This window comes from Cydia splendana, chromosome Z (genome assembly GCF_910591565.1).
Source record: "Cydia splendana chromosome Z, ilCydSple1.2, whole genome shotgun sequence".
NCBI classification, from domain to species: domain Eukaryota; kingdom Metazoa; phylum Arthropoda; class Insecta; order Lepidoptera; family Tortricidae; genus Cydia; species Cydia splendana.
Window position 1 is genome coordinate 12,866,744 of NC_085987.1, and position 15,863 is coordinate 12,882,606.

Genomic DNA, 15,863 nt, shown 5'->3' on the forward strand with positions numbered 1-15,863 from the left:
GCCTGCGCCTAGTCCCCGCCGAACGGAAGTGTGGTTATCTAGTTCCTTATAATAATTAAATAAGTAATGCACTTTGATTTAAATTTCGTCGGAGCCTTAGAGTCTGTACTCAAACGTATGCACAGACTGTACATACCTCGAGTTATCATAACATACCTACTTCTATGAACATATATACTCGTATAGTAACCTGTTTGTTATTTTTATCGAGTACCTAGGTCAGATAAGATAACCGTGATTCACAGAGGTGAGGTTTTAAGATTAGCCATTAAATTATAGAGTTTAGAAGTAAAAAATATGTTCATATCATATTGTTAGACTATGTAAGCATCTTTGAAGACATCTTTGGTTAATACGAGTATACGTTATATGCGAATTGAACTTCATTTGCACGTAAGTATTACCATAGAGAAGAAGACTTTACCTAGCTATATGTAAAGGCAAGAAGCAAGGACGGGTAGAAAGCGTTTATAGTTCCTCGCTTCCGGAAAAGTTCACGGTAGTTACGTAGTCTCTCAGTCTTATTAGCCTCATTCTGATCAGCTGACATCTAAAATTATTACATGTATTTACCTAACCTTAAATAATTTGAAACTTTTACATTTTTTGCTGGTACTTAGTAAGCCTCATAAATGGTCACCATGTCGACGGATAATACTGTCCAATAAGTGCTATTGTATATGTCATTTCATTTTATTTAAGTATGCATACTTAATTTTATTGTGTAAAGAGCTTTCTTATAAGCCATTTAAAAACCAACAAAACATAAAGCACTCAGTTTTAGGTACTATAAATACCTATTCACCACTAATCGTAACACTTCTGCTACATCACATAACAAAGATGCTTCCTCAATTAGCTCCAGCCCGTGATTTTTTTAGGTGCCTACCATCAACAGAGCTTTGTCACTGTATGTTTTTTTTTATTTAGGTACTAATCGGTTTTTGAGATATATTAGTCCTATACTTTATTACAAATGGACTTGGTACGAGTGTATCCACCCGCTCGCACAGTGCGAGGACGTGTTTATTTAGTTGTAATGGAAGTACAAAATTGGTCCATGGTGGGGGCCGGAACGGCTTCAGAGGAAGCCGCGAGCGTCATCATGGCGCGCGCGCATGATGCGCCTGCAGAAGTGGAAGCGGGCGCGCGGCAGCGGGGGCGCGGGCGCGCCGGGCGGGCCGGCCAGCGAGCCGCACGACGCGGACTCGGCGAGCGAGCGCGTCGAGCGCCGGCAGCGGGAAGCGCTCGTCTCGCCTGCCTCCCACTACCTATAGAAGGAGTGCGAGTGCGGGGGTGGCGGCAGCACCGGCGGCACGGGCGCATGCGGCTCAGACGCCGACCGCTGCACTACCGGCGTGCGCTCGCGTTCTGTTCGCCCGCCGCGACCGCACCGTAAGCTACCCTTCTCGCGGTCACCGTTCCAATTCCAATCCCATTGATTCTGTACACAAAATTACGCAAACGATGTTAGTAACTTGATCACTTTGTTGATTGTCGGTTTCAATTGAGTCTCAAGCCCTTTTTATGATACTTACATCATGTGGCACGGACAATGAGGTCTTTTGAATCGGTTGCGATGGAGTGTGCACCGGTTGAGAGTTCTGATGCGGCGCCTGGTCTCGTGTCTGCAAAAGATGCAGAATCCGACGCACGTCAGCGGTAAGGCCGCTTTCCAGTGTGGCTACTCGACGGCTCAGTTCATCCAGTCTCGTCAGAACCGTCGCTACCGACGCGGCCGTAGCTGCGGTACCCACGTTCTGATATTGAGGCGAAATACTATCCTGCAATAAATAAACAACATTTGAAACGAACAGCAATATAGGTACCAGCTCACGACACGACTCACTATTAACGAGGTTAATCGGCTTGTGAATTTAACACTGACCTGTAAAGAGGCGTTTTGGCGTTCGGCTGTGAAGATGAGCGCTGTAGGACGCCCGGCTTGATGCAGGTTAAGGGCGGAATGAGGCGCAGATCTAGAAGAGGGCGTGGGTGCAGTGGGCGGTGGCGCCGCCGGCGTGAGGATGTCGTCGCAGGAGATGTGGACCGGCGCGGGCGGCGCGGGCACGGCGGGCGGGCTGGGAGACGCATTCGTGTAGTAGGAGCTGGGGTTGGTGCTGAGGCTGGAGACGGGCAGCGTGGCGCTATGCGCGGGCGTGCTCACCGCCGCCTCCCCCGCGCCCGCGCCCGCTCCTGCCCCGCCAGTCAGGGGCGAAGTGTCGTTCAGTGGCCCCACTGACGACTGCCGCCTGACACCTGCTCTACTTCTATAAGTTTGCGGCGTAGATTGGGCTGAAATTGTGAATACAATTGGTAATTGGTAAAATATTATATAAGTTAGTCTTATTTAATAAGTATAAAAAAGGTGAATCACAGTTTAAAAAATATATTAATTTAGAGTAATGTATTATTCTGGTAAACACATATAATTTTGGAAAAGTAGGGTTGGTTGCAATCAATGTATGGCGAAAGTCTTTAAGGTGAATTTGAATTGAAACATGCACTAACAGGTTATGCATACTTACAGTACTTGTTGTGCAGCGGCTGATGTGTTTTATGGTGGTACAGGTCTGGGAAGCTCCGTTTAAGTTGCGCTAGCATGCCTGCACACAAGGGCCGCGCTCAGAGCGGGCACGGGACAGGGCGCGCGGCAGAGGGGGCCGGAGCGCAAAACCATTTTTTATAGATACTTGGCTCACAGATATTATTTATACTTTTTATTGACCAAAGGGTCACATTTACACAGTGCTCAAAGTCCTCTCCGCTTACCCTTTGCCCACGTTGCCCATAATCAGGAGTAAACAAATAATAAGTAGTAAGAAATAAGCTTCAAACATGCTGCTGTTAATAAGATTTTATGACAATAAAATTAGTACCCTTTTGATCACTTGCATAATACTACAGGTTTCGAATTTTTAGCAGGTACCCCATTAAAGTTATGTTCTGGCGATTATAATCGGTCATTCGATATGAGTAAAAATACTACTACGAGCAACAGAATAAATGTACGAAGACGGCACTGAAAGGAGGAAGTTCTCAATTCATCGGAATGTTTTTTATTAGTAGGTATGTATGTTCGCTGATTATTCGGAGAAAAATACTAGACCGATCTTGATTTATTTTTTGTTTGAATGGGTATGCTTTCTAGTTGGTCCCATTGATTGTCATCAAGTTAGTATCTGATCACGGGATTCTGGAGAAATCGAGGGAATTCCTCAAACTTTAATTGGCATACCTATAGCGATTTCAATATTCTTTAAAGTACCACGCACTTTGCTCTCAAAAAGTACCAATTTGCGATGTAAACCTGTTCAAATGATGGCATTTTAAACTGTTTAGTGAAGTAAGTTCTTATAAAATAATAATATTTTAAAATATCAGATAGTTGACTTAGGTATGTACTTATAAGTTTTTAACGTTACCCGTTACGTTACGTTATTTACATGTATATTATATGCAGAAGAATTTTTGTCTATTTTATTGTAAAAAATATTCTATTGCTCGCTATATACCTACACATTTTTTTAATAAAAATGGTACATAAAATTTCTTTAACTCAAATCAATGTATGTTAACAAATAAATAAATTAAAAAAAAGTTCGAACTATTAATAAATAAATGTCTCTAATTTTATTTAAGTTCTACCTTTGGAGTGTACATTATATTTGAATAGATCGAACTTTTTGATTTATCATTTTGTAATTTATGGTAACATTGTTCAAAAAATGAGAAAAGTATCAAATCTGAAAAAAATATAAACAGAGGACAGAAAGGATTTGTTTCAAAAGGGTTTGCCATCTTACATGTGTAACTACTCTATGAGAAGGGTCGCATTATATTGAATAACACCACGAATTCCTGGGAATTTATTAATAATTATTACAATTTATTAAAAGGAATGGAAGTGGTGTCAGTTCAATATTGAAGTATATTATTTGTAAAATAAATGATTTCATTCCAGTAGTTTGGGCGGGAGGTCTCACCGGTGATGGAGTTGAGCGTGGTGGAGCGCTGCTTGGAGAAGTTGAAGTTGAGCGGGGTGACGTCCTGCCCCGCCTTCTCGGCCGAGAACTCCAGGATGCCGCGGCTCGGCGGCGACTCCGTGTCGTCGTCACTGCACTGCGAGTCCTGTTTGGTAAGGTTAATATACCTTTTACGCCGGTATTTCATCTGCCGGAAGCCAATTTACTTCCAATTCTACGAATCAATCCTAATTCTTGGAGTCAGTTAAAGCGTATGTTTTTTAGAAACATTTATTAATTGGTTTATCGTATGCTTGTACAAGAAACTGCTTAGTTATTCAAGTATCAAGAAGTGCCTATTTACTTCGAATGCATTGAGTTTGTGGCGAACCTTTTTCCCTTCGAAAAGTGTACTGAATCTTTTTTGTTCAATATTTTGTGTAGATTATTAACGTTTAACAACATTTTTTGATATTGGCCACCGTTTATGAGTTATTTAAGAAAAACTAAAAAAGGGACCTTAGAAGTGATTATAATTAAATTTCCCGCGTTAATATCTCTTTGAATATTGATCCTAGCGAAAAATTGTACTGAATCTTTCTTGTAGGCAATTTTATGCAGATTACTTATGTAATATAAAATTTTTTGCTATGCGCCACCGTTTAAGAGTTATTTACGAAAAACTAAAAAAAGGGACCTTTAATGTCAAATATCTCATTTCCGGTCAAGATTTCGATCGAATAACCGGAAAATTCGGATTCAGCCGGGTCTAATTAGGTTAAGAAATCCGGTTGCTTAAAAGTAATATGATTTGCCAGTCGCATCAAGAAGGAGAGCGATTTTGATTTTTTTTGTCTAGTCTAACTCGTATTTGTAGTTCATTTTTGCGTCTTTTGAAAGATTGAATAAACAACCTAATCGTTAAGGTTAGGTTCAGGTTAAGGGTGAAGCTATTTTAAAATACCAATTTTTCGTCAACGTCGGCTTTACTCTGAAATTAAGAGCTCATTGGGGATCATCTTTCGACCCACGTAGAGACAAATCCTATTTCCGTTTGGCTAAGGATGGAAATGTGGCATACAGAACGCACCACCTTTTCGGCGAAAGTCTCGGTGTGCGGGCGCCGAGTGGTGCGCGCGTATGCCTCGCGCAGCAGACGCGCATCGCACGGGTTCTCATAGCGCATGCGCCGTCGAGGCTCGATACCACCCAGCTCCTCCTGCATCCGCAAAAGTTGCAACATTAACTAATAATATATTTTTTTAAACATTTTAGGCATTTTTACATAAATGTACAATCAGCCTATTGTTTAAACTAAAATATGCGAAAGGCGAGGCGAATGCGAGTGCATGTCTAAATTGAGAAAAATTGGACAACTTGCTTCATCAATCGTCTCCCTTACGAGTGTGGAATGTACAACTGTCATAAGGCGTCAAAGAACGAGTTTGAATTTTACCTTGGCACATATTATAATGTGACTATGTATAAAGTATGTACTAACGTCACGCATGATGTAGGATATATCGAGATTGGTGACGAAGGAAGCGCGGAACTCCGGGTAGAAGTCCAGCACGTCGAGCAGATCATCGCGGTGCACCCGGTGCAGGTCGCAGTAGGTGAGAGCGCGCACGCGGCAGTTGCTGCGCCCGACGGTCGGGTACACGCATGGGTTCTCACCGAAGATGTCGTCCTTGCCTGTGAACAACAAGCAGGGCTGTTAACGACAACGCTTATACATTGCTACCGGTGAAACAAGTTTATTTGCACTAATTAGTATTAAGCTCATTTCAGAAGTAAAAAAACAATATCAAATCTAAAATAACACAACATTTTTGGATAGGTACCCTCTAAAATTCGCTACCAACTATTTCTTACCTAAAATAGCCATAACGATGTCATCTTTTAAAATTTCTATAGATCCTCTTGAAATGAAATAAAGAGAGGTGAGGACGTCACCCCGATGAACTAATGTTTCGCCCGGAGGTGCGTGCGTAGTTTTAAACCTCAGGGACAGTGCTCTGAAAACAGATTATAATTAATGGCACTTTTTAAGAACTGCATGCGAGGTACCAGTATAAGTATTTATTGAATAGTATAAATCGTAATCGTGTATCGTGGTATAAGGTCATTTTAAATTTAGAATTCTTATTAGTTTACCCTACTATTTGTACTCGTACAAATAGCAACACTCCTAACTGTACATCGGTGGACCTTATTACACAAGGCATAAGGTCCACCGATGTAAAGTTAACAGTGTGGGCTATGGTACAGTCATCAGAAATAGTATGTTACACAACTAGGGCCGCAAAAATATATAACGCGCTCTTATTGCGCTCCAAATAAGAACGTGTCACATATTTTTGCGGCCCTAGTTGTGTAACATACTATTGCTGATGACTGTACCTGTGTATGATTTTTTTACCTACTAGTAATATATCCTGAGCCCCCCGGCGAAGACCGTTGTAAGTGAAGGATGTAATATGTACTTAGGATTTATTATATTATTTTACTTAGTAAATAAATATTTTACCGTTTTATTAAATTCGTAAACTGGCACTTAGTAATACTTAGTATTTATTATATTCTTTTACTCAGTAAATAAATATTTTACCGTTTTATTAAATTCGTAAACTGGCACTTAGGTCGTGGCTGTGGGCTCTTTTACTTAAGAAATTAAAAGGAAGATATAAAAGAAAAAAAAATAAGAACGTGAAAAGAAAAGTGAATAGACGTTATAAATGTCTTGTCTTAAAATAAACAGTAAATACTAGTAGCGATGGTTTCTTTCCTAAAAATATTTAGCCTTAGTTGGTCTTATAAATTTGCTCATGAACAAAGTCGATTGACTCATTTTATGACACATTTATAGACGGGTCAATCGCGAATAAATTTGATTACCTTTATTTACCGACGTTTCAACACAGGTTTCACTGGTCTATAAATGTGAGTTAATATGTGTTCAAAACGCGAAAGTTTTAAATATTATAAAGTCGATTGAGTTAAGGTAAGATATAAGAAACACACCTTAGACAACCGGGGCTAGCACCGTCAAAAGCGGAACAATTGGCGAGTAGATTGCGATTAAGGTGCAAGCATATGTCTGCTTGAAGGCACTCCGGGAATCCTTTTAACAGGCTCGAGGTATCGATGCCGTTCGTGTAGCTCCATGCGTGTTGGAAGTACTCTTCTAACCTCTGCCGCAGTGGATTCGCAATCTATTTGCAAAGTGGAAGAAAACATTAGTTTCACCGAATTTTAGACATATTTTTTCATTACAATATAATAATTAGCCTTTACCTGATGAAATCGAATGAATTCTCTCACTCTTAATATCTGTGTATGATATCTAGCAGTCCCTGAGTACAATCGCTGTATAATCGCTGATACGTTTCCAAATATGCTGGCGTACATGAGAGCTGGAATACATATCAATAATAGTAAGAGGTAAAAACACTCGTAATAATACAATGCAATTGACTTTGACGTTAAAGCTTTTTGCCAGCGACACCCTTGCAATGAAATCGCTTTGCATTAAATTATTAAGAACTAGAATATATGTACAAGCTGGCAGAACGCTATAGAGTAAATAGGTAATTACTAACATCCAACCAGCATCACAAATATTGTGAAGCCCTTTTCCATGTCGGTGTTTGGAGCAACGTTCCCAAAACCGACACTCGTCAAAGATGTACAAGTGAAGTACAAAGCGGTGATGTATCGAGATCTGAAACCATAGAAACCTTCAATGTATTATTTATCCACAAGCAAAAAGTAAGACACCTTAAATTAATTACCTCATAGACGGGCCAGTAGAATTGTCGTAAGTAGCTTGGACATCGTTAGCGAGGGCATCCAGCCAGCCAATAGGAGCGTGAAGCTGAGGACGCTCCCAGCTGCCTATAGCATACCTATTGCGAAATAATTTCATAATTAACACGATGCGCTAGAAAACGGTGTACAATATGTTATTTAGATAAATGATCTCACCACAAACATGCTAGCCAGTGCGCAATGAGCACAAAAGTGGCCATAAGCAGAAGAAGGACGGCAGTGCCATATTCGGAGTACCGGTCAATTTTGCGCGCCACCCTCACTAGCCGAAGTAGGCGCGCTGTCTTCAGCAGACCGATGAGCGTCGTCGTCTGCAACCACCACAACCACACCTGAGAACCTGCGCTAGCGCCCCCAGCAAACTAACTTAGCCGCAAACCGAACTCAAGCGTTGTATGAATCGTTTGCGTATATTACTATAAATAGCATCAACGAGGCTTTGCAGCGAAAACCACGCTAACCAAGCAAGGTGAGAATTATTATAAAGTTGCCTATGATTATGCTATGCGAGAGTTTCTCGAGCTCAACCAAACTTAGACTTAAGGTTTTGCAGTAATACAAGCGATTAGTTCAAAACTATAAAATTAGCTGGCTTCATACAGAATGCAGTGCATGTAACCGTATTGTACTTGACAAACATTATGAATAAAGTTGTCTGTATTGGGTTCTGATATGAAAGAGTTATATGGATCGTATGGGCGGGGCGACTGAAGTTTATCATAAGCGGTTTTACTAAGTTTTGATATACATTTAGTATAATAGTGTTTTTATAGGTACTAATAAGGGATAATTACAATCAGTTTTGAATACAAGGAAACATACATATATTACTTAGGGCGGATAATATATATTATATTATAAGTACACAGCGGTCAGACCAAAAGATGACGGCTACTGAGACATTCAATATAATGATTAATTAGTTTTTTTTTAAATACATCCTGTTCTGTCTCCTGTTGTCTCTGTTCTGTGTGTTGTTAAGCAGATACACAATTACGATATTTATTATCAAATACAAAGGTGACTAACAGAAGTCGTCGATTAATTACTGTACTTTGCAATGCACTATCATTAATATCAAGTGTATCAATATCGGTTATATTGTATTATTTACCTACGCGTTTATTTAATATCACTACACATGCCGATGTAGTGCTCTCACAGACTTTAGGCAGAGACTGCTCATTTACCTGTGTTTTTGTAAGAGAGTTTTATTAATTAAATTGGAGAGAACTTTTAGGACCTGCGGTTTCAAAATATTCCTAAACATGTTGCTTTTGTCGTTGAATTGGTTAGATAAATATAAGAGCAGAGGCATTACCGCGAAAAATGGATATCGAAATTTCGTGATCTACCTCTCTATCACTCTTTCATATTGGTGCGGTAAAGACGCAGATAACGAAATTTCTAATTCGATGAAAAGTGATATTTATAACTTGGTCTTGCGCAGGTTTTAATTTTTAACTCACCAGCGTGAGAAATATTTTACTAGGTTATATAAAAAGTATTATACTTAGAACCTATAAAACGGTTTATTACAACTAATATCACCAAATTCACTACAATTTCGATACAAATAAATTGTGATTGAAACTCACGCCATAATCAACTATCTTCTTTAACAAGTCTTCTTCAGAAAACAAACCATACTTTCATATGTACTTTGTATAAGTCGATAATTTACATAGAGCGGAAAATAGGTGTGCCCACTTTTTTAGTAAAGCCACTATTCAGTTAATAAACAGAACCCGACTTAAAGAAATCGTAATCGTAATTTTTATTCTCAAATTCTCTTAATAAACAGTAGTTTAAAAGATTTGTTTACTCAGTTGATTGGATATCTGTAAACAAAATAGTTTAAGAAATGCTTCTTGTCCCAAACGCAATAAATTATTTAAGTAGGAAATCTTACTGTATTCTCGGTTCTGTACAAAATCTCTCATGTCTTATGTTATTAACAATCTTGAGCTTGTATTACCAGACAGCATCTATAAACTGACACTGCGCATTTCTGTGTTGTCTCTAGTGACCAGATTAATCACTATTAGTCCAAAGTTTGCTTTATAAGATTGAATGTCTTACAGGGATGTTGTTTTACATCTCATACTTGAAATGATACCGTTGTGATGTTTAGCTTGTTTAGCTTCTTGTGATGGAAGTACATATGAATACGGAATACTTACTAACAATTTTAGTAACTTTATTGCGTTTAAATATATAAGCTTGATAATATTAATAAATTTGACAAAAAAGTCACCCTTTATTATACCAAACCGAAAAAGTAACAAATATATTATGAGTTAAGTTAAACACTTTGACAAGCAAGTGTTTCCATCGGTAATAGTACTGCTTTTAGTAATTTTAGTAAAATTTATTCGACATAGGTACCCCGTCAAAGAGATAAAAAAACTACCTAACGAATCATAGTACCTACCTATTCCTTGACCTCGTTCGGTTCACACCCGGAGGCCAATTCAATCTTACATTTTGATGTCAAAATAATGTCATTTTGCTTTCATTTGCATGTTGCACGCGCGAATGTTAGCAAAATGACAGCATTTAGATATCATTTTGACATCAAAATGTATTTTCGAATTGGTCTCCCGGCCTCTCCGTCGACATTGCGCTTCGTTTTTAAATATTGGGTCCTTACCTATGAAATTGGCGTTTTTGTTCATAGATATAAGTCTGATCCTAGTTTTTTTTTTTTTACAAAAGTACATACACAATTACAATAAAACTACAGTGCACTCAATAAACAACGATTTTACATACAATTAATTGTTATTTTTTATTGTTAAGTGTTCAGAATTAAGCCTTGAAAATAGGTCTTTTCATGTGCTGTCGGTTCGAGTATTAAAATTACTTATATTTTTCTAATGGTACCAATTTTCAAGAAATGGAGATATTGAAAACATACCTTAAAGGTGTCAAAAATTACTGGAAAAATTTTGTTTGGTTTGAATTAGCCATCAAAAAAATATCCGCAAAATTAATTGTATGGAAATTCGTGTTTCGTTGAAATTCTCCGAACAAAACGCCAATTTCATAGGTAATGACCTAATATTAGTATTAGTGGATCTACCACCCAATTGACGCGCTTGATAAAAAGTAAAATTGTTTAACTGCTACCTATTCAACTGTTTTGTATTACGTTAAGTAGGTAAGTCAAAATATAACACCTAAACTAGATTTAAGCTAGGTTACTTTCTACTAGAAAATACCACGCAACTTGTTTCCACCGCCTGATATAGAGTCGTAGACCTATACTTATATTATCTAAATCCAAGTTTTATAGGTACTCTGTGAGATGAAGCGGTGGCAAATTTAGCAACCAGCCAGCCATTTTCTTAATTTCCATTAAATACATCCTAATAATAGCAACAAATAAAAAAAAACAAACTTCGAGATGTTCCTGATGCGATTCTTTTTTAATGCGCAACAATATTTGAAATGAGTTTGATAGAAAATATGTAGGTAACAAGATTTTAGTAAAAAAAACTGTAAGTAATGTAAAGATAACAGGTATGTCATACACGTTTATCAAACCAGTAGGTAACACATGAAAACCTAGTTTTTGAGTAGGTAGATCGAGTAATTAATTGTTTTTGTCTGGCATCATATGGATTTACGGAAAACCTTTTCAGTAGAAGGTACCTACATAATTACAAATATTGAGACTTTTTACTTAAAGATTTTTTATGGTATTAATTTTAGGGGTACCAGATACAAATTTAGAATTTCCTAACAAAATTCCTGATTTCCGAATATTTTTCCTGACATTCATATTTTGACGACGACAACGGGGGGGTCTAGCCGTTAGCGATGGCCACCCGATTGAGCCGATAGCCGCGTTTTATTACTTTAAGTTAATAAAAAGGTAGTATTCAAATAAATTCCTGACATTTTCGTGTTCCGTCCCCATTCCTGACAAAAGGCCAAAATTCCTGACATGTCAGGAAAATTCCTGTCATCTGGTAACCCTAAGTGGGTGGCCCTAAATCTACGGAGGCTTTCAGGTTGCAATTCCGATATAGGATAGGATAAATGTGCGAACGGCCCAATATTTTTCCCTGAGCTGTGGATGTTTTCAACGTATAGGTATAAATACATACTACATACTCGTATACGTATAACGTTGTTTAAGTACCCACAATTCGAGACTTAGTAAGCGTAATTAGAAAATTCATAAAACTAAATTCTTAGTGCTTAACGTCCGTACTTTATGTACAATACAATCAGATATTCAGACAGTTAAAAACGTAGTTTGATGAGGTGTTAAAAATGTTAAGATAGCCACTAAATTTGGGATAGTAACAAATGGACCAAAACGCCACTGGGACTCACTACGATTTTTCATAATCGGTAAAACTGTCGAGCCAATTAGGAAAACTTTTTAGGCTCTTGCGATTGCCAGTGAGCTCGGTTTATATTATGTAAGACAAGAGACATTTGTGTCCGGTTCAATATTACATATTATCCCATAACCATAATGAAATATAATGTTTTGTTTCGGGTAAAGTAGTTACAGTATTTAACAGTAAGTTACCTTAGGATACTATTGCTCTAATCAGGCATTACGTAGTTCAGATTCTCAAACATGCTTTGTATTATTTTGATACCAGCAGCCGCAGCAATTAGCCAGAATAAATATATATCCTGTTCTATCCAAGGCATCCAAATGCATCTAAATTAATACATGGTGGTCTGGAAGTCGCTGCAGCTGACGGTAATGTACCTAGGTACTAGAGTTTTCTTGGTTCGAGTAAGTACATACCTACTTATGTATAAGCGACTAACGCTACCAGAACATGCATAGTCGAGCAAACACCTTCTTTGTCGGTCTCTAAATTAACAGAATAATTCGGATTTTTTAATATAAATTGGTTTGATATGCCCAATTAAAGTTCTTCGTATAATACTCGTTAATGTTTGGCGAACCAAATAATAAAATGATATTTCAATTAAAAAGGAAAGGAAAGGTGTAAAATAATCGAAGATTTTAAAACAAAGGTTTATTTCGTTAAAATAATCTAATCTAAATAATACTAAATGGACTAGGAGACACTTAAAATAATTTGCAACTAAAATATAGTAATTACTTAATATATAGTGGGATAACAGCAGACTGTTTTCGTTTGCTGCCGCTCTCTTCTTGCAGCTCATAATATCATTTAGTCGTGAAAAGTAAGTGAGCGACGTGTTGTTTGTAAGTAAGTAATGCTTGCTTAAATCTTTAAAAACAGCCGAGAAGCTAAAGAAGCAAAAGATAATAGTAAATTTTCTGGCAGTGCAATGTTTTATTTATATATACCTATTTTTTATTAACATGAATGCGTCATTTTGGTTAACAGTCAGTGTGATGTGACGATTATAATCATAATGACTGACTATTATGTTGTCAAAAGAAATGAGAAAAAATATTTATAATTAACAAATGAAAACTATGTTTTTGGTGGAGTCTTGGGCAGTATGGTGCCATATATTTTAAAACTAGCAGAAATTAATGAAACGTCAAACTTGTACAGCTCTATGATTCTTGTTTGTGGTAAACTGTTGCCATAAACTGATGTTACATACTTATTTTACAGAATTTGTGAAATAGAGTCTGTGCGGAAATTAAGAGAATAGTCGTGAAATGTATCCCATACATTCCATGACTCTTCTCTTTCCGCACAGACTCTACCTACGTTAATTATTGCTGCCATTATAGAGGCTGTTCATTATAGAGGCGTTTACAATAGTTAGATAATTTGAAGAGTTCCCTCAAATTCTTCAGGTTCGCATTATCTGCTCCAGATGGGACGTGGGTGAAGTACGTATGCTCTTTTAAACAAAATATATTTAATCCCAAACTACCCAACCGCCTATGATAAAATGAGAACAAACAAAAAATATAAGTATATTTCATTCGGAAATCATGATAACAAAAAAACTGAAGCTTCTCAACATGTCGAAATATTTTTGTCTGATGTTATCCCCGTAGTAGAAAATTCCAATTGAAAAAACAAAACCGATTTAGTTAAAATAACAAACATGTTACAATATCGGGGGTTTCGGAAAAAAGTGTAGCATTTACTTTTTTTTTTTTTTTTTCGAAATTTTGGGTTATTTCGACGAAGAAATTCGTCATTGTCTGAGAATATGTCTGCGGTTGCATCTAATTTCTACGACTCTTTTATACATTTTGTATGGGTCATGGCAATTAGACCGCAGACATATTTTTTGAGAATGACCCAAATACGAGGACTAGTATTGAAACAAAGAAATAAAGTGTTCGCATGTATGTGAATATGCGTCACAAAACTGATATTTTTTCCTTTTTGAAACCTCGCGGTTCTGAGTAGAAATAACCCCCAAGTTGATTCGTTATTGGTTATTCGAAAAAAAAAAGTAAATGCTACACTTTTAACTGATAACTTCCATCTACATAACCTTAATAATAATACCACTTCGAAGGTGGGTGGGTACGTGAAATGTTGTCGAAATGCAGGAGCCAGTAGGTACTTATCGGGATACCCACTTCCACTAGAAGCTCACAGGCCGGAGCGGTCGGTCCAACCCGAGCTCAAGGAGGAAGTTTTATTTTCTTTAGTTTGAGGGTCATGTACAAAGATAGACAGAGAGGCTACAGGATAGATATTGACCTGCAGATATTAACACGGCGACAGTTTCAACACACATAATTATAAACGCATCAGAGTAAGCATTGATAGTGTCAGCGTACATCTAACATGGAAGAGTGATAGGTAGGTATTAAATTAAAACGTGTGGTTGAAATTGTTCTGCAAAACACTGTTCGCATAACTTGTGCTTTTTCATGTCGTGACTGCAGGCGACCGTATCGATTTGTACAAACAAAGGATCGTCTGCTGGGAAGTGTGAGCGTATTTGCTACGAAGCTCAGTGCGGTTTGTGAACTTGGCACTTTAACAAAGAGAAGCCCATGATGATGTTCCAAACTGTAGGTATATATGTTTAAAATGTGAACTCACTGCATCAAATATTTCAAATTAACAAGTAGATGTAGAGTCGATGGTGATCCATTAAATACGTAGGTTCTTGCACTTATTTGCTCTACATAGGCTCCTAGTATTGCTATTCCAGAACAATGTAGGTAATTCTGATGGTGTAGAGTTGATACGAAACTAAATTGTTATTCACGTATGCGTGAATTTAAATGAAAAGGTAAAGGCCCTCCCGCGGTGACCTTGCCTGCGACAGTTGCGACCGCGACGATCGTTACCACCCCGCCGCGGCCAAACTTTAGCTGTCCAAGTTATTTGAGTGTTACTCGTGTACGTACCTATATTATATTAGGCACCTACTTACTACACCAACCAGGTGCGTATTTGTATTATTTGATAATTTCAGTTTGAGATGATCTCTCATAATAACTTGTAAGTTTTAGCGTACAGATACGTGAATCGCACCCACTGATATTTAACTTTATACTCATATCTACGCTATCTAATTAATTAGGTATGTGCTACTCTAGTGAGTTGGAGTACAAGGCATTCTAACTATATAATTATAGTTGAGCAGTACTGCAGTCAAATAAGTACAAAGGTAAATTATATTAGTTCGGGAGGTGTGCGCCGCCGAGCGCGGGAGTAAGCGCAGCGCAGGAGCGGCCGAGCGCTGCTGCGGCGCAGTCCGCGCTGGCGGCTCGCGGGAAACGTACAAACATGTTGCTCAAGGGAAGCGTCCATATCTTCCATTAACGAAATGCTTAGTGGATTTAAACGGCTAGTGGAGATTATGAATAAAATGTCAACTAAAACTTATGTAAGAAAATCGAGTGGCAGCAACAAAAAAATAATTCTCAAAGATGGTATACCTCATCACTTTCCAGCCCCTGCTGTAACAAGAAATGGTATTACAAATTCAATACGCACCCACCTTTGGGTTTCACCACGAGCTTAACACCTAACATGAAACATCACTCAGATCTCTGCGTCCAAATCAAATAAAATTGCGTATTTATAAAATGGACGACTACTTGTAATAAAAGTACACTACTACACACAAATTATACAATGTTGCATACAAACAAAGTAGACACTG

At 37.8% G+C, this 15,863-nt stretch overlaps 1 protein-coding gene across 3 annotated transcripts in view; it reads right to left on the bottom strand.

The window, feature by feature from the left end:
* Positions 1 to 227: 227 nt before the first annotated feature.
* LOC134805102 (potassium voltage-gated channel unc-103) overlaps positions 228 to 15,863 on the bottom strand; it is a 41,636-nt gene continuing 26,000 nt past the window's right edge. For all 3 annotated transcript variants that reach the window (XM_063778401.1, XM_063778400.1, XM_063778402.1), the window contains 13 exons: positions 7,953 to 8,107; positions 7,760 to 7,873; positions 7,568 to 7,689; positions 7,263 to 7,381; positions 6,990 to 7,180; positions 5,841 to 5,983; positions 5,467 to 5,660; positions 5,056 to 5,184; positions 3,987 to 4,131; positions 2,529 to 2,606; positions 1,889 to 2,295; positions 1,539 to 1,784; positions 228 to 1,444 (listed from right to left, as the gene is read on the bottom strand). In XM_063778401.1, the coding sequence (XP_063634471.1) occupies positions 1,268 to 1,444; positions 1,539 to 1,784; positions 1,889 to 2,295; positions 2,529 to 2,606; positions 3,987 to 4,131; positions 5,056 to 5,184; positions 5,467 to 5,660; positions 5,841 to 5,983; positions 6,990 to 7,180; positions 7,263 to 7,381; positions 7,568 to 7,689; positions 7,760 to 7,873; positions 7,953 to 8,107 (2,220 nt within the window). In that variant the 3' untranslated portion in view covers positions 228 to 1,267. The remainder of the gene's footprint in view (positions 1,445 to 1,538; positions 1,785 to 1,888; positions 2,296 to 2,528; positions 2,607 to 3,986; positions 4,132 to 5,055; positions 5,185 to 5,466; positions 5,661 to 5,840; positions 5,984 to 6,989; positions 7,181 to 7,262; positions 7,382 to 7,567; positions 7,690 to 7,759; positions 7,874 to 7,952; positions 8,108 to 15,863) is intronic.